General features: G+C 44.4%; 1 protein-coding gene across 1 annotated transcript in view; it reads left to right on the forward strand.

Moving 5' to 3' along the window:
• Window positions 1-9127: 9127 nt before the first annotated feature.
• Window positions 9128-18506, forward strand: part of FECH (ferrochelatase) — a 35147-nt gene continuing 25768 nt past the window's right edge. The window contains exons 1-2 of the mRNA XM_060121173.1: window positions 9128-9259; window positions 14071-14197. Of these exons, the coding sequence (XP_059977156.1) occupies window positions 9193-9259; window positions 14071-14197 (194 nt within the window). The 5' untranslated portion in view covers window positions 9128-9192. The remainder of the gene's footprint in view (window positions 9260-14070; window positions 14198-18506) is intronic.

Consider the following 18506-nt stretch of genomic DNA (forward strand, 5'->3'; position numbering starts at 1 on the left):
GGCTGTGGGAGACTTAGTGTGACTGTCACTGAGTAGCTACCTCCCTCTTCTAAGCCAGCCTTAAGCCTCTCATCATCATGACTGTAGGTCCTCATTCATCTCACATTAATCTCTTGAAATTGTTCCCAATCTCTATGTTAAAATGGGAACACTGGGGCAAGGTTGAGACTGTCCAATATTGCCAGTGGCCACAAAAACGCTACACCTGTGCACTCGTTAGCTTTCAAGTCATACTGGGAAATTCTCAAAATGATGGTAGCTGCCAATAATGGAGTACTGGTTTGTGTCAGCCATGTACTGTCACGTGCTTTAATCCCCACAATAACCTCTTGTGATAATTATATAAATTATAAATTTATACAATATATGTTATAATTATAGCCCTATAATCCCTATATATGGATAATAGCCCTATTACCCCTGAGGTAATGGTTGAGAAAAGTTAAAAAACATGCCTGAAGATGCGCTGTTAAAAGTGACAGAATGAAGTTTGAAACACCAAAGCTTGAATTCCTTTAAACTTAGAATCCTATTATCTCATTCAGTCCTTCTAAGGAAAAAAGATATTATGATGTACAAATGCTGTCATTCATAGTATTTGCTAATTGCTGGTCAATTCAATGATTCCGTTTCTTATGCTGAAAAGTTTCCTTCTACCTCATAGATTACTACTAACTTGATAAGATGAAGAATATTATCTTCGAAAAAACATTGGTGTACTCTGCAGTTCAAAGATGCTGGTTTCTGGCGTCAAAATTTAATACAGTGTAGCACCCTGGCTCACAGAAATGGTTGGTGCTCAAAATTTTAACTTATTCTTTAGGCATTTACTTCCATGTCATGAAGAAAAACATGCTTCTATTACTTTATCGATTTTTCGGTTTTAGACACTCTCTCCTGTTCTTCTGCAGAAGATTGTGCTTCTTCCTCTCCCTGTCCCACCATTCATGTGCATGCTTCTCTTCTCCCCCTCTTTCCAGCTTAGTTAAATCATTACTTTGGTTGACCATGTTGTATACTATGACTGCTTTTCCTTTTCTGGCCACCTTTTCATTTTGCCCATAATTAACAGTCATCTTATTTTTTTCTTTATCATTAATTCACTTTCCAAAGATGCTCAGACACATCAGGTGCTCATCAGTTATATCTTCCCATAGAAGCTTCTCTGAGAGCTTGTCTGCTGTAGTGTGAACCAGCCACACTCCAATCTTGAAATATAGTTGTCGTCCTGGGATCTTCTTTCGCTGTCATTCCAGGTATCCCCTTCACCGTTCTCCTCTATGGACAGCCTGTTTTCTGTATCCCATGTTTCCCTGTTTCTTGGTTTACTTCCTCTTTTTGGTGGAGCACATCCTCCAGTAATTTCCTGAGAAAGGGTATATGGAATGTCAATTCACTGAGAACTTGCCTATCTAAAAAATGTTTTTAATCTATCTTCACATTTAAACCATAGTCTCTATATAAAATTGTGGGTTAAAAAGCATTTTTCCCTCAGAATTTTGAAACCCTGGCCTCCAGTGTTACCATTCTAGCTTCCAATGTTGCTATGGAGAATTCCCAAACATTCTCATACATGGTCCTTTACATATGACCTGTCTATTCTAGAAGCTTGTCCCCATGTTCTGAAATATGATATTCCTTGGGACTGTTCATCATTCTGCTGGGCAATTGGTAGGCTCTTTAAATTCAGAAAGTCAGGGCCTTCAGTTTTGAAAACTTTCTTAAACTGTTTTTTTTGTGTGTCCCCTCTTTTGTTTGTTTTTCTTTCTTTCTACAACTGCTATTATTCAGATAGTAGACCTCCTTTTATCTTTTTTTTTTTTGCTTGCTATTTTCTGAGAGCTTTCCTCAACTTTTCCCCAGTCCTTCTATTGGATTTTTCATCTCTGTTAGCATAGTAAAATTTTAAAATTTTTTTATTCTGACCTCAGAAAGTTCCATCTTTATGGTCTTTTACTCAAGCTTTCTTCTTCCTGTATGTTTTCTTCTGTTTGCTTGGGTCTCTGTCTTTCTTCTTAGAGGCTTTTTTCAGATGTGAGGTGATACTTGGTTTTCTGCTGAGAATTCCAAATAGCAGATAAAATGCTTTTGAAGTGTGTGGGAGGAGATGTGAGCCCTCCTGTAGGGTGAGCTGCCTGAACTGTTGAGTATGTTGAGTATGGGAGTCCCTGATGTCATCATCCTTAGATCTTTCCTCTTGGGCCGGTTGGATTCCAGATGTCAACACCCTTAGATCTTTCCTCTTGGGCCAGTTGGATTCCAGACTCTTCCCACCTCCTGTGGGGGAAAAGGGGTGAAGAGGGCTATGTGTCCACAACTTCGGTAAGTCTAGTTCCCCAAATCTATCTCAATGTAGCATCTCTCCCTTTCATCCCCACTTCCAGGGCTACCCACTGCTGCCAGTCTGAAACCTCCTAGGGATTCTGTCATGTAAATCCGTATGGTTCTTGTCTTAGGATGGCCATTTTAAGATTCAGGGTTTTTTGAGTTTGCTAAATCATGAAACATTTATCCATCTGCCTTCCAGCTCCCCAAATTTGTTGCTGTCATTCCTTTTTCTTTTTTCCCCATCATTTTAGGTTTGTGCTTGAAAACAAACAAAACACACCATCACTGTCAGCAACAACAAAACCTCTCTTGACATTTTAGTGGGGTTTGGGGGTCGGAGTGAAAGTACATCCATGTGTTCAAGCCCCCATTTTTACCCAGAGATCTTCCCTCTGTATTTGAAGATAAATCAAAAGGGAGTGGACATAGGTGAAAGAGAATAAACATTCAATTATTGTTAGCTATTAAGAAGGACAAATTAGCAAGGAGAGTGATGAATTCTCCGTAAATTGTTTTGTAAAACGAATTAATGATTAGGGCTTCCCTCGTGGTGCAGTGGTTAAGAATCGGCCTGCCAATGCAGGGGACACGGGTTTGAGCCCTGGTCCTGGAAGATCCCACATGCTGTGGAGCAGCTGAGCCTGTGCACCACAACTACTGAGCCTGCACTCTAGAGCCCACAAGCCACAACTACTGAGCCCGCGAGCCACAACTACTGAAGCCCATGTGCCTAGAGCCCATGCTCTGCAACAAGAGAAGCCACCGCAATGAGAAGCCCGCATACCACAACGAAGAGTAGCCCCCACTCGCTGCAACTAGAGAAAGCCTGTGTGCAGCAACGAAGACCCAACGCAGCCAAAAATAAATAAATAAATAAACAAATAAATAAATTTATTTTTAAAAAATGAATGGTTGAATGAATGGTTGGTTTCAATCCTTATTTCTATGTAGGTGACCACTACAACTTTCTGTTGGATGGCTGTACCTGTTTGTCCTTCTTGCAATGTAAAACATACTCAGGCAAAAACAAAGACAACATGAAAACAACAAATATAAAAAAGTGCATTCATCTTTGCCTCAAACCAGCTGTCCTGCTGACTAATGTATTTCTCTTTTTTGGTCTCACTACTGCTGAAGACCTTGAATTACCCGATTCTGCCCTCCCTCTAATCTCCAGTGTGCCATTACTTGCCTATTTCTGTCTTCACTTTCCTTGGCCACGCCCCTCAACACCTCTTTTGTGAACGGTGGCCACTGTCTTCTATTTGTTCTCCCTGTCTCTCCTCTCTTATAGCCTGGACCCTGCTTGCTCAATCCTTTTCCTCAGAGCACAGGCTACTCTTCTCCATGACTGTCATGACCATGCATGACTCCCGTTCACCTACCAACAAAGGTCCAATTTCTCAGCACGTTCAGGCTCAGTCCTCAGCCTTCTCTCACCACGCTTAGCTCTGAATCCTTTCCAGATGCTGTGCGGTGGCCAAGTGAACGTCTTGCTCTTGGTAATCGTGTGCTCTTCTGCCTTCAGAGTGTCCCCTCACATTCAGTATACAACAAGCCTACTTTTCTTGTAAATTCTATACCACCCCGATGAAAAAGCATCCCTGCATCCTCTCAGCCTGAAATCACCACTCATTTTTATCAGGGAAGCTTCTGCTCACCTCTTCCTCTCCCACTATAAACAGGTAACTCTACCGGATAAATATAATAATTCCACACAGACCCTCCTCTTAGCTGAGTGAAAGGAACACCTCTAGGCATCAGAATTGGAGAGGAGGGAGTAGAGAGGGTCTCTAAACCAGAGCTGTTAGGTTGGGTATGGGAGTTAGAGGGAGAATTGAACCCAGATAAAGGCACTCGGGGGTATTTTTAAAAGTTATACTAGGGATTCCCTGGTGGCACAGTGGTTGAGAGTCCGCCTGCCGATGCAGGGAACATGGGTTTGTGCCCCGGTCCGGGAAGATCCCACTTGCTGCGGAGCAGCTGGGCCTGTGAGCCATGGCCGCTGAGCCTGTGCGTCCGGAGCCTGTGCTCCGCAATGGGAGAGGCCACAGCAGTGAGAGGCCCGCGTACTGCAAAAAAAAAAAAAAAGTTATACTAAAGTATACTATTCGTACAAAAAAGGGCACACACCATAAGTGTGCAACACTACGAATTTTCACAAAGTGAGCACATCATGTACGCAGCTCCTACAGTGCCCACCCTACACCCAGACAGGAAAGTGGACCAAGGGCTAGACCCCTCTCTGCATGAAAGAGACTTGGGGGGCTGGCCCTTCTGTGAAATCTAGAAAACTGGCCCTGTAGCCAGAGAAGGACATGGAAGACTGCCACCTGCCCAGGGCTCTGGACAGGGAATGAAAGCTTCCTGGAAAAAGTCAGCTTTCCTGGTTTGAATGTATCTGCAAGGGGCAGCACTACGAAGCCAAGAAGTGTACAGAAACCCCATCTAAGCCTGGTGGGACCCTGCAATCCTGGCAGAGGCAGACCAGAAATGCTCTGGAGGGACCCTCCCACCACCCCGGGGGCAGAGACCTCGCTGGAGAAAAACACTCTTGCCCAATATGATCTCAAAAAGAATTAGAACCCTTAGGAGAAAATGAAATTATTTAGTCATGTGGTACGTGTCTTAATACTGGCGCAAGAGCTCCAGTTTTCTCTCTACACCGCAGGCAAAGTGAACCTTTTGAACCGTAAGCATGGATCGTTCTGTTAGAGGGAGATCACTTGATAAGATGAAGTCTTTCATCACCTAATAGGCCGAAACTCCTTCCCCTCCACCCCACACACTCTGCTCAAGACACGCAGTCTCTTTACTGTCCCTCAAGGCCTTGTTATGGGGTGAACTGTGTCCCTCTCCCTCAAAAAAAAACCCGATATGTTGAAATCCTCCCCTCTGGTACTTGGAAACGTTATCTTATTTACCAGTAGGGTCTTTGCAGATGTAACCAAGTTCTGATGAGGTCAATAGGGTGAGCTCTTAATCCAATACGACTGGTGTCCTTCTAGAAGGGAAGATGGTTATGGGAAAAGAGACACACAGGGAGAAGGCTACATGACCACAGAGGCAGAGATCCGAGTGATGCTACAAGGCAAGGAAAGCCAAGGGTTGCTGGCCACTGCCAGAAGCTAGGAAGAGGCAGGAAAGGATTCTCCCCGACAGACTGCTGAGGGAGCGTGGCCCTGTTGACACTGACGTGGACTTCCAGCCTCAGAACTGGAAGACAATACATTTCTTATTTTTTTCAGTATGCGGGCCTCTCACTGTTGTGTCCTCTCCCATTGCAGAGCACAGGCTCCGGACGCGCAGGCTCAGCGGCCATGGCTCACGGGCCCAGCCGCTCCGTGGCATGTGGGATCTTCCCGGACCGGGGCACGAACCCGTGTCCCCTGCATCGGCAGGTGGACTCTCAACCACTGCGCCACCAGGAAAGCCCCCATTTCTGTTGTTTTAAGCAGCCTGGTTTGTGGTATTTTGTTCCAGCAGCCCCAGGGAACTAATACAAGCCTCAAATGTGTTCCAGCACTTTCTGATCCCTCTGCTTGCAAAGCCCTTCCACAGAGAACCTCCCTCACTCCCCACAGGCCCGTTCAACTGGCACCTTTGCGGAGAGGCCCTGTCCCACTGCACCCCCGAAACTAACATTTCCTGCCTCTCTCCATTCCTTTGCCTCAGTTATTATTTTTCTTCATGGTTCCTAGTCACAGCTAACCTTATGGTATGGATCTTTTGTTTATTGTCTGCCTTGCCTTCTAGAATGTAAGTTGCATGAAAGTAGAGATAGTCCAATTCATTGCTGTAATGCTCAGTGCCCACCACGTGCCTTGTCACTAACATATTTGTTTCATAAATGAATGAGCTACTTGAGAATACAGTTTATTTTTTTTATCCTTCCCAGTATCCGATATAACGCTTTGCTCATAGTAGACTCTCAGAAAATATGTGCACATGAACGAATAAACCCATCATCACTAGTGGGCTTAAGGGTCTGCGTGGTTAAGAGTGGCAGTCAAAATGCACATCGCATTGGCCTGCATTTGGTGGCCTCTTTGCTTAAAACAGTTGTGGGGACAATCCGTCAGGTTTCTCTGAGTAATCATCAGAGCTCACCATTTGTCTGCTTCACCCAGCCACTGTGTCTCTTGCACTGAAAGCCCCCATCCTCGCCCTGTTGTTCTGATTAAGGAGACAGAATTGAGTAATCTAAATTTAGTTTGTGTAGCTCAGAGGTGCCAATCATGGCAAATAATGAATTAGGGGATCTCCCCCCACCCCTTTCCTGAAGCATTGAGCTGAAACCAACAAATTCATTTTATTTAGGATCACAGGCTGGATTCTGAGTGCTGTCTGTGAGAAGAGAATGCTTTCTTCACTAATTAAGTCACCAGAGCTCAGGCAAACCCTCTCCCGGGTGGTGGGGGTGCTGCTTATCTGAGTTGGCCCAGAGAATGTGCTTTCTGTTTGTTAAGGGAAGTGGTTATAATTTTGGTACAGATATTTAAGCCAGAAAAAAATGCATTTATATACACATACATATGTGTATATATACCTATATATATAAATCTCATATAGTTTTATAAATTTCTTTAGCCTTTCAAGGGCTCTCTGGATTTCTTAGTAAAACCCGTATTTAGAATTCACATCTTCTGATTTAAGGGCTGTGTTTTCCTATCAGTTTTGAAAAGGACCCATATAAAGCATATTTTATCTGTTTTCACTTCAGAAGAACATAAAAATTTACTCACTGAAAAGCTGTTGTATTTGATGCTTTTTGTAAGAAATAAGCCATAGATTAGAAATAACAAATGTCCTGAAGAGCTCTTTGGGGAAAAATAATGAAGTTCTGTTTCCATTTGTAACCTATGAGTCTTAATATGTGTGTCGGGAGGTTTTATACATGAGTATACTTTTGAATGAGTTTTTTAAGAGTCAGTAAAAGGAAAATGAATGAAATGGTGCTGATTCATGTTTTAAAATGTTATTATGTTGATATAGTTAATAAAACATGGTTTGTTAGTTCCTTTTTTTTTCTGGCCAGATACAAATTTAACTTGCCCCAATGTTGATTACATGAGATTTGGTACCTTTATGCCTTGTCACTAATCATCAGCATTTCCCTGGGAGGGACCAGAAGACCCCTGCTATCTCCACTTAGCAGGAGCGGTACAGCACCCGGGATGGAAGGGTGACTTACCCTGAGCCTCCTGGGCCGAGAAGAGCCCACATAGCTCAGTCATTAAAAACCCTGGGCTTTTTCTACTTCTCTGGCCTTGTCGACACTTTTTCCAGCACAGCATTTCAAACTGTAAAGACGTTTTGTGTAGTTGATTTAAAAGCAATGGGTTTAGGCTTTAGGTAGAGGAGTATATTATCTATAAAGATCACCTCTTCAAAGGGCAAATTAAACTAATGTAATTTTCATTCTGAGAATGGAGAGCTAGCAAAATGTATAGGAAAGCAGTTGATACGAGGAGCAAGTTTTACTGTCTGTTTCTCGAGAGACATCTCTTGCCTGATTTGAAGATCGTGTAGATAATATGAAAGGCAATCCACTTAAGTTGACATTTTACACCAAGCTGAAAACCAGAAAGAGGACCCACTTTAATAATAAATAAACGAATTCAATCAAGAGCATACATTTTAGCTACAGAAAACTGGTTTTGCACTCAATCTAGACTCCATTTTCCTGGAATGTTCCACGTGGCTTGCCCCCTTACTTCCTCAGGTCTTTGCCCAAATGTCAGTGAGGTCTTCTCTGACCCATCTATTTCAACTTGCACTAGCCTACCCTCCCTCATCTCCCTTACATAGCTTCATTCTTTCTAACGCTCATCATCACCCTAAATACTACATATTGTGATTATTTTCTGTCTCTCCCCTAATCCCTATGTAAGCCCCTTGTCTGCTCTGTTCACTGCTGTTTCCCCAGTGCACACAGTAGGTGCTCAATACTTGTTCAGTGAATGAAAGAATGGTGCCTGACACCTTTCTATTCCAAAGGTTGGTCTTGTATTTCGAGACGCACTGAGCATTAGGGCCAGATGGGCGGGCAGAGGTGTGGGAATGTAGCAAGGGCTAGAAATGCGGGGGGCACCTGTTCTGTGCGCGGGATTGGGGCCAGGCAGTCACCCTGCGAAGGTGCACAGACATGATACTGACAGAGCTCACCGTACCAGCCCACCAAAAAATGTGTTTGCCGGACTGGCCTTCACTTTTCCTAATGCTATCACGTTAGCAGCCTAATGTTTGCTTTCTGGTTCCAGCTGTGAAACTCTGCTGCATAGAGATACTACAGAGGAACTTAACAAGTATGTCATGAGTGTCTGATATAAAATAATTCCTTTTCTCATTCTGAAAACAAAGCAAAATAAAACAGGGTCGGTACAGTTGTGCTGTAACTAGGCCACAAAACTGGAGAATTGAGGCAAAAGCATTGTCATATGTAAGTGATAGTAGTGGAAATGTGAAGAAAGTTCTTTGCGTTGTCATGGCTGCAGTTCCTGCCTTGGTCAGGTGGGCGCATGCAACCAGGGCGTTCGTTCAGGGCGACCCGCACGGATTTTTGGTGGTTTGGGTGGAAGGTGCCAATTGCACAGCCTGGGACCCTTTCTCTACCCGGGGCACCTCGCTGCTGCAGGGCGGGCTCCCGGGGAGGGGCGTGTCTCCACCTGGCCCCGCCCCTGAAGCCCCGCCCCTGCCCGGCACCAATGAGCGGGCGCACAGCCCGGGCGCAGGGAGTGGCCGCGCCTGATAAGGAGGCGTGGGTGGTGGGTGCTGAGGTCTGCTGCTAGCTGTTGGTGGGGCCCGCGCCTGGGTGTGCTGCAGCGGGAGGAACCCAGGTCCCGGGCCGAGGCTGCCCCGGGAATGGTTTTAGTCAGCACAAACATGGCTGCGGCCCTGCGATCTGCGGGCGTCCTGCTCCGCGATCGGCGTAAGTGGGGCTGTCGCGGCCGCCGCCGAGGCGGGGACAGCGGGCAGCTGGCGCTGGGGTCCCCGGGCCTGGGAACTTCCAAGGAGCGGCGGCGGGCTGCGCAGGAAGCTGCCCGCGGCGGGGCGAGGGGCGGAGAAAGGATCCGGAAAGGGGCACTCCACTGGGAGGGGCGAGAGTGGGTTACGTGGGTCCCCCGAGGACCCTGAGAGGCCGCGGGGAGGGGTCCCGGAGTCACATCGGTCAGCTGGGTGGCCGTGAGCAGTGGCTGCATTTCTAAGAGCCTTAGTTCTTATCTGTAAAATAAGAATAATGATAGTCGCAGGATTGTTGTGATTTCGGGAGGCAGAGTGTGTTAAGGGCCTGCCACAGACAGTGCCGTTGGCATCATTATCCTCATTATCACCATGGGCATCTACCCTGGGGTTCCCTCTCTGGTGGTGGAGGTCACACTGTGTCCACTGCTGCCCTGGCCCCTGGCGTCACCCGGTGCCCACTTGTCCTTGGCAGCAGGACCCACCGCGGGGCAGCTCAGGCTAGTATTTTCTAGAGATATTTGGAGAAGAAATAAGACCCATGGACAACCTCACACTTTTCTGATACAGACGTGAATGTAGGTTGTGTCCACAGGAGGAGCGGACGGGACTCTGGTTCAGACACACCTGGCTGGGTCACTAGCTCTGCAGCATTCCTGTGACCCCCCTGAGTGAGGCTACCTCATAGGCTTGCCGTGAAGATTAGCAGGATAGAGGTAAAGCCTGTAGCACAGTCCCTGGCACACAGTAGATGCATAGATAACCTCAAAATGTTCAGTTATTATTATGTAAAAGGCTGCCACCTACTAAGATGCTTAATTTGTATATTTGAATGATGACTGGACACAGACCTGACTTATTTTTCTAAGAAGTTCCCTAATTCATCAATCTGTCACCTACTGAAAAGGAGTGGAGAGTCCACTCTGAACCTCCATATCTTATTACAGGTGCCTTTGTTGGAAAAATAATAAGGACCCAGTGTCCAATGACAATCAGGTCACTAAGGGCAGTGGGAGACGAAAGACATTATCTTTTAAGAAAAGGAAGCACAGTGCCAGTAACGGGGCTGAAAGAAGTATCAAATTAGTCTTTTCTTTCACTGACCCTTCCTGTGGCAAAGAAAGTCTGACAGGCTCTAGAGTTGAGGTCATAGAACAATATGAGAAACTTTAAATGCTTTGTTGTCCAGGTTATAAGTAACCAAGTGGAAGGATTCAGAAACCACAGCAGAAGTAGATTTGAAGTTCAATTGAATTACAGACTCTGATTTTAGATGTAGTTATAATACTTTATCTTGTTTTATATGAAGGGATTAACATCTGGGTTAGAAAAAATTGAGTAGTATTTCTCAAAATGAATTCTCAAAGTAGAAAAGCAAAGTTTTACACTCTATGTTTTTAGCATAGTACAGAATTAATAAGAAACTCCCTAGTATATATGTATACAGTATATACGTATATTTTAGAAAGTTAATAGAATAAAGAATTATTGTTTCTTTGTAACGTTTTCTTTCCAGATTTTTTACGTTAGGCATATATGTCTTTTGTAATTGGAAAAATCAAATCTAGAATAATAAAAAAGAATATCAATGTTTAAATTAATACATGAAAACATTCTGGCTCCATACTAGAAAAATAACAATTTTTTTCTTAAAGCCTCCCCTCGCCAAGTGTTTATTAATAGTTACAATACAGAACCTTATTTCTGTTAATTTTTAAAATGATACTCATGTTTATAAGGACCTTTTGAAATAATCTTCATCTGCTGTGTGATAGAAAAGGGCTGCATTAGGTACTTGTGTATCTTGTTTTCTACCCTCCCACGTACCACCCCCAAGCATCCAAAATATTAAATAATAGTTTTGGAGAATCACTTGATACCCATGAACTTCTTAAGTCACAGGTATACTTTTGAATGATTCACCTATTGGGTGTGTCCAGGAATTAATGAAGTTTTGTTTTCTTACATCATCTTTTCTGCATATCCCTTGGTTTTATAGCTTTTATTGTTTGTAGGCCTTCCAAAGGTAGACCAGTTGTCCATGCCAAGAGTAGGGTTAGAGTTACCTGGTCTTAGTTCATAAGTGGGCAGATCCTTAGTATTGAGTGTTCTTACTTCATGCATTGTGCCAGACACTGTTCTTGGGGCTGGACATAGATTTTTAAAAATTTTCCTAATCTTTACAACAGCCCTGCAAGTTTGGCCTTATCACTGTTTTACAGATGAGAAAAGTGAGGCTTGGAGTAGCTCAGTGAGTTGCCCAATTACTGTCACACAGCTTGTTTGGTCCTATCTGGAATTTCTGCTCAGATCTCTCTAGCTCCAGAACACACACTACACCACACGATGCTGCCTGTGCCTTCGAATTTCTCTTAAGCTGTGAGCTGAGTGCATTCAGGAGTCTCATTTGGTTCTTTGAATAATTACTTTAAACTTCTTTAGCTAGATTAGCACTAATCATTTGGTAGGAGATACTCTGTTTTTCTGGAGTCTTCAGATCATCAAGGGAGAGGAGTGTTTTAGAGAAGTCCTTGAGAGGTGGGTGTGTTAACCCTATGTCCTGAGCAGAAAGGATCCATCATTAGCATCACCTTCTTTGAGAATTTATTTAACCTCAGAGAAGAGAATTTTGTAAGTAGGGGGCATGGCAATAGTTTTTGGCAGCTTGAAAACCTACCAGCTCCCAAACTGTACTAAGCAATGCTAATGTACTGGTTGGAGACTCTAGTCTCATCCTTATTCCCCACCCCTACCCCACCCCCTTTTAAAGTTTGCAGGAGGAAATCTTATTATATTACCAGCAGTCAAATTATGTAATGCCAAAGTTCTATTCTGATACTCCATGGAATCTGATATAACCTCATTTATATAAGGAATTGCAGACATCGCAGCTTGATTGAGAACCTGGTTAAATCTCATCGTGCAGTTCAGAATTGAACTTGTCTGAAATAAGGAGATGTGAGTTGGTTTGAGACTTCATGTGAGCGGAATTGAAGTTCTTTATGTCAATCTTTGCACTTCTGCTTTGATGTAATAAGGATTTTTCAGCTCAAGCTCACGTAATTGGCTCTGTTGGGAATGTGCACAATCTGGATAGTTGGAAATCTAAGTGGCCTGGAAATATCATTCTCCTATATTTTATAGACCTGCTAGGTGATAAAAAACAAAAAAGAAAAAAAATCAGAGACGGTGTAGTCCCTATGCTCTAGACACTTACCAAGGAAAAGAATACTGGTACTAACATATGAGGCAGGCCCTGTGAAGAGTGCTGCACTGGCCTTATCTGCTGTAATCTTTACACGGATGCAGATAACAGGGTTTCACCATTTTACAGCTGGGGAAACTAAGGCTCAGAAAGATTATAACCCAGCCCCAGTTACATTACTAGTAAGTGGCAGAACTGGATTCAGAGTCGGGTCCGTTGGTCCACAGCCCGGGTTCCTCACCAGAACACCTTTGACTCGTAAGTAGGAGGTGGGTAGAAGGAGACTGATCTCAGGCTGGTTTCAGACCCGCTGGTTTGAGACTGGGGAAGGGAGGTTGTGTGTATACTGCGGGGCATGGTAGTAACTACTGTCCTGCATTTTGCCATCTTGAGTACCTACTGTGTGGTTTCAGTTTAATTTCACTCTGTGTTGTTTAAGGATGAGTACCCTTCATGCTATAACTGGGTATGGCCCATGGACTCCTCGATCCAGATAGGCTCTCCAGGCCCACAACTAACTTTGTGGTGCCCAGGACAAGACCCGTATACAGCAAGCTAACAGACTGTGAATTATGTTCTGTTCTGCTGTGCTGACAAGTAGACCTTGCTAACGGCCTGGAAGGGTGAACTCTTGAACTCTTCACAGTTCCTGCAGAAATGCCGCGGCCTTGAGAAAGTTGCCTCGGGCGGGCAGACTTCCCTGCTTCTCTTCCCACTCCTGGCCTGCCCGGCATGGTGAAGAGTCTTGTGCATACTCCAGTGTGTATGTATGTTCAAGCTCCATTCTTGACCCTATGAACAGCCACCAGTTGGCTACCCTTCAGATCAAGAATTGCTTATACTGATGGTGCGATCTGCCGTCAGGAGGATGGATGCAGGAAAGAGGCCTGCGCCAGACCCTGGAAGTGGAGCTTTTGGGGCAGGGAATTCTGAGGTCCTGGGTCCTGGGAGCCTGGTCAGGAATGGGGGGCATGGACTCTGGGGGTCCATGAATCCTTGGCCATGCAGATGGCATACCCCATGGGGCAGGATGCAGAAGGAGGCGGACCAGAATCGGCCCTTGAAAGCAGAGCACCTCCGTCCCCCGGCCCTTGTCAGAGTCCAAGGGCAATTCTGGGGTTCTTAGTTCTGGTACTATATTGGAGAAGGCTAGGAGGCAGACATGAGATCTGTGCAAGTGGTGGAAAACTGGCCCAGTTTCCACTCCTTAAATCAGTGTTTCTTAACCTTTTCTGCAGGCTCCTCACCTTTCATATGAGCAGTATGCTGCCGTCATAACATGCATGATCTCATGAGGGATCATGTCAAAAGCGGCGGCCAAGGCAGTGAGAGGAGGTGTGTGTGGCTTCTAAAAAGCCTCCATGCAAGTCCTGTAAGCCATCCTAGGGGACGCCATCCCACCCCCTCAGAGAGGTCTTAAGAGCCTTCACCCGCCTGCAGTGAAATGCTGGGGAAATCACCTCTGCTGTAGCATCTCTATGAACTTTTAGATCCAGGAATTATGCTCTGAGGACCTCTTCAAAAGCAATCACTTTCCAGCTAGATTTCATGCTGCCACTTTACTCTTGTCACAGTGGTATATGGTGGCTCAAGGGCCTGTCGGCCACGGAGGTGCCAGTCGAGTGCAGCCACGGCGGCAGCCGCCACAGAGACAGCCCAACGCGCCGGAAGCCCCAGACCTCAAGTCCAGCCGGGGAACAGGTACGAGTCTAATTTTAGGCCCTAATAAGGATTTCTCTTTCTTGACGCAAACACCGGTGCATACCAGCTACCTAGGAGAAGAGGTGTTGGGAGAACCCACTATGTAAGGAGTGGTATGTTATTTTCCTGGCTTGCTTTCAATAGCTGTTAAACTTATAGATTGCACCCCCAATTAAGGCTTTAAAAGTGTTTTTGAATTTTGATAGATTTTTTACATTTTCTGTTAAAATTTTTTTCCCCAGCTTTATTGAGGTCTGGTTGACAAATAAAAATCCCACAGGGCTTTTGTTAAAGGACACAGAGTGAGTACAAACAATCTGCAAATCGTGTGGGAATTTAGTTTTGGAATATGTCCCATAACAGAAATTATGTGTATGCCGGAAATATGTTTATGAACCTAACATGATTATACTTATGAAATACATCTCCTGTGCAGGAAAAGGAATCACGAATCCACCAAGAATTTCTGTAGTAAACTGTTAAGGCAGTGAATATTATTGTAAATGCCATAATGTGATTTACAGTTTATTAAAGAAACAAAGTACGTTCCCTACCTCACCTCTGCTGTTTGTGGGTGGACGTCAGCAGGCATGGCATTGCTACTGGGTGTCCTCTTCAATATCAGAGGCCACAGCTGTTTTCAAGTCTTCCTCTGGTACAGAGGCAACAGAAAACTGCAAAGGTCGCTTTTTAGATGAGTACACAGATAGGAGTAATGCACTTTAACACTGGGCAGAGAGAAAGTAGCCGTGAACTATTAACGCCTTGACCTTTCTGGTAGACCAGATGTTCCACGAGAGCTTTACAGCTTTGAAAATAGTCATATTTTGTGTTTGTTATTTTTAATTGTGTGATCCTGGGTATGATGATGGAGCACTTAGTGAACTGAGGTTTGTTGGGGATAGGGCAGTAAGGTGGGGTCCCAAATCATCTCCTTTCGACTCTCTGGCCTCCTGAAAAACCACACGTGGGAAGGGAGACAGGAAGCACAGACACTGTCTCCATCCTGGGGGCATGCCCAGCAGGACGCCACTCCTCCTTGCCCCCCACGGCCCCTCTTTTCTCACCTCAGCCATAGTACAAAGTGCTTTAAGTATTTAGGGTTTGGGGTAAGTATTTGGTGTAAACTGAAGAACTGATTGGACGTAAAACCCTGGGAGAAAAATTATTTCATTACTATGTTATCCTGGTGGCAAAAGTCAACAACATAAATTGCCTTAAGGGCTTCCCTGGTGGCGCAGTGGTTGAGAGTCCGCCTGCCGATGCACGGGACACGGGTTCATGCCCTGATCTGGGAAGATCCCGCATGCCGTGGAGTGGCTGGGCCCGTGAGCCATGGCCGCTGAGCCTGCGCGTCCAGAGCCTGTGCTCCGCAACGGGAGAGGCCACAACAGTGAGAAGCCCGCGTACCGCAAAAATAAATAAATAAATAAATCGTCTTAAGATTAAATTATTAAAATTGAATAAAAATCTAAAAAGACTCCCAAATTCTAGTAAGTAACTTTATATCATATTTATACAAAAGAAATCGGTTCATTTTAGAAAATACAGACAGGAAAAAAAACAATCACTGATAATCTCACCACCCAGTATTTTGTCTCTATACCTGTATCTATTAATATTTACTCAGTATATATTTATCATAATGTGATAATACTACATATATTATTTTTATAACTTCCTCTTTTTATTTAATGTCTACCACATAACTGTAAAAAGTCTACATAATTTTTATAGCCTAAGAGTATTTTATTAAATCTTAATTTATTTATCCAATCTCATGTTATGGGGCACATAGGTTATTTCTGGGTTTTAAATATTAGAGATGATGGGGCTTCCCTGGTGGCGCAGTGGTTGGGATTCTGCCTGCCGGTGCAGGGGACACGGGTTCGTGCCCCGGTCCGGGAAGATCCCACATGCCGCGGAGCGGCTGGGCCCGTGAGCCATGGCTGCTGAGCCTGCGCGTCCGGAGCCTGTGCTCCGCAACGGGAGAGGCCACAACAGTGAGAGGCCTGCATACCGCAAAAACAAAAACAAACAAACAAACAAAAATTAGAGATGCTGAAGTGGTGAGTGTCTTTGTGAGTCATTCTGATGCCAGATATGATGAAGGCCTCGTGCTGCTTAGTGCTCAGACTACTCTAGACAATGCTACACTACAAATTTGTCCTCAAAGGGCTGAGTGGTACATGTTTTCAGGCTTCGTGGGCCATTTGGTCTTGTTTGCTGCTATTCACCTCCCCCATCATAATGTGAGAGCAGGCACAGGTGATACGTAAACAAATGACTGGAACTCTGTTCCAATAAAACGTTTTTTTAAAAAATTAATTTATTTTATTTATTTTTGGCTGTGTTTGTGTTGGGTCTTTGTTGCTGCGTGTGGGCTTTCTCTCGTTGCAGCGAGCAGAGGCTACTCTTCGTTGCGATGTGTGCGCTTCTCATTGCAGTGGCTTCTCTTGCTGCAGAGCACGGGCTCTAGGTGCACGGGCTTCAGCAGTTGTGGCTCATGGGCTCTAGAGCGCAGGCTCAGTAGTTGTGGAGCACGGGCTTAGTTGCCCCGTGGCACGTGGGATCTTCCCGGACCAGGGCTCGAGCCCGTGTCCCCTGCATTGGCAGGCAGATTCTTAACCACTGAGCCACCAGGGAAGCCCTGTTCCAATAAAACTTTATTTACAAAAGTAGGCAGGGGGTGTGTGGGCAAATTTGACCCATGGACTGGAGTTTGCCAAGCCCTGTTCTAGAGGCAGTATAGATCCTCTGGCCAATTACATCTTGGAGATTTAATGAAGAGCTGGGATTTGTTTTTTATCTTGATGATGACTATATATAGTAGAATAGAATTAATCTGTTCCTTTGTTAATTGATGAGCTTAAGTTTTGGTTTGTCCAGTTAATAGTTCAAAGGAAAAACCTCATATTTTGAGAGTGCAAGAATATAAATGGCAAAATGTGGCAACCTTTTCAAATGAGAAGCTTTCAATATGTTTGCCTTACACGCTTTTACATTCAAACAAGGGGAACTTGACCATTCAGACTTTGGTGTCAGATGTTCTGTGTCTGGAGGGGAGAAGAGACAGCAACCCTGACTAAAGCTTTGCAGTTCACATTCGGGAACAGAGGGATGTTGGACTAGGGCTTCCTAATGCGCCATTCGTCATGCGCAACACAGTTTTGAATTAAGTGCAAGTGTATTTAGGTATTTTCATGTATAAGATCAACATGGTTTGCAAAACATGGGTTTGCAGGGTAGAGTAACATCCCATTTAAAGCCACTCTTGTTCTGAGCTCAGGTGTTATAGATGAAAAACAGTTCTAAATCCTGTTTGCACATTGATGCCCTCTGTGGCTTAGGTAAGTCTCTTAGCGTGGGGTTTCTTAACCAGTAATCTGTTAACTGGCAGCAATCCATGGAAAAATGCACTTAATTTATTGTGAGTCACAGCTTTTGAGGGTGAGAGACAGAATCCCAGAACACCAGTGGCCTAAGTAGAAAGATTAAGGGAATATTACAATTTCACAATATAATGAATCTGGAATTTTCAGGTATCAAGAAAACAAAACACCAGTTTGTTAATTCATTGATAGGACTTCTGGCCCGAGGGGGTAGAAAAGTTATGGAACAACAACTTCAGTGTGGTTGCTTGGTTTAGTAAAAAGAGATTAAACCCCTTTCCTCTAACACAGTAGTTCTGAGCAGAGGGTGGGATGGGGGATCATTTTTGTCCCTGGGACATATTTGGCAATGTCTGGAGACATTTTTGGTTGTCACAGCTGGGGTAGTGTGTGTGCTATTGCCATCTAGTAAGTAGAGGCAAGGTTGCCACTAAACCTCCTACAAAGCACAAGACAGTCCCACAACAAAGGATTATCCAGCCCCCAATGTCAGCAGTGCTGAGGTCAAGAAACCCTGGCCTAAGACAATGATGCGAAAAAAGTGAATTTGCTTAATCTATATAATGGGGTCTAAATTAGAAAGTCCCTGAGTTCATTGTAATGCAGCACTTCCCTTTCCCCAGAAATTGGTTCTTATTTTGAAAACTTAGGCTGAGAATTCAGATTTCTACTTCATCCACCTATACTGTGTTTGATCAAGAAAATGGTTTCTACTTGTATAAATTTGACACACTCTGTTGCCTAAAATTATTGCCAAACATTATTAACATTTTTTTAAAAATTACAATTAAAATGTCATCATGATATCATTAGCTCTAGAACACTTTAAGAGCAATCTTCCAAACGAGACCCATCTCAGCAGGATTGCTGCAGTCACTGCATTAGCTAGAGGTGGTCTTGCCGTAGGAGATTTAGAA

Source organism: Lagenorhynchus albirostris, chromosome 14, assembly GCF_949774975.1.
Source record: "Lagenorhynchus albirostris chromosome 14, mLagAlb1.1, whole genome shotgun sequence".
In the NCBI taxonomy this organism is placed as follows: Eukaryota; Metazoa; Chordata; class Mammalia; order Artiodactyla; family Delphinidae; genus Lagenorhynchus; species Lagenorhynchus albirostris.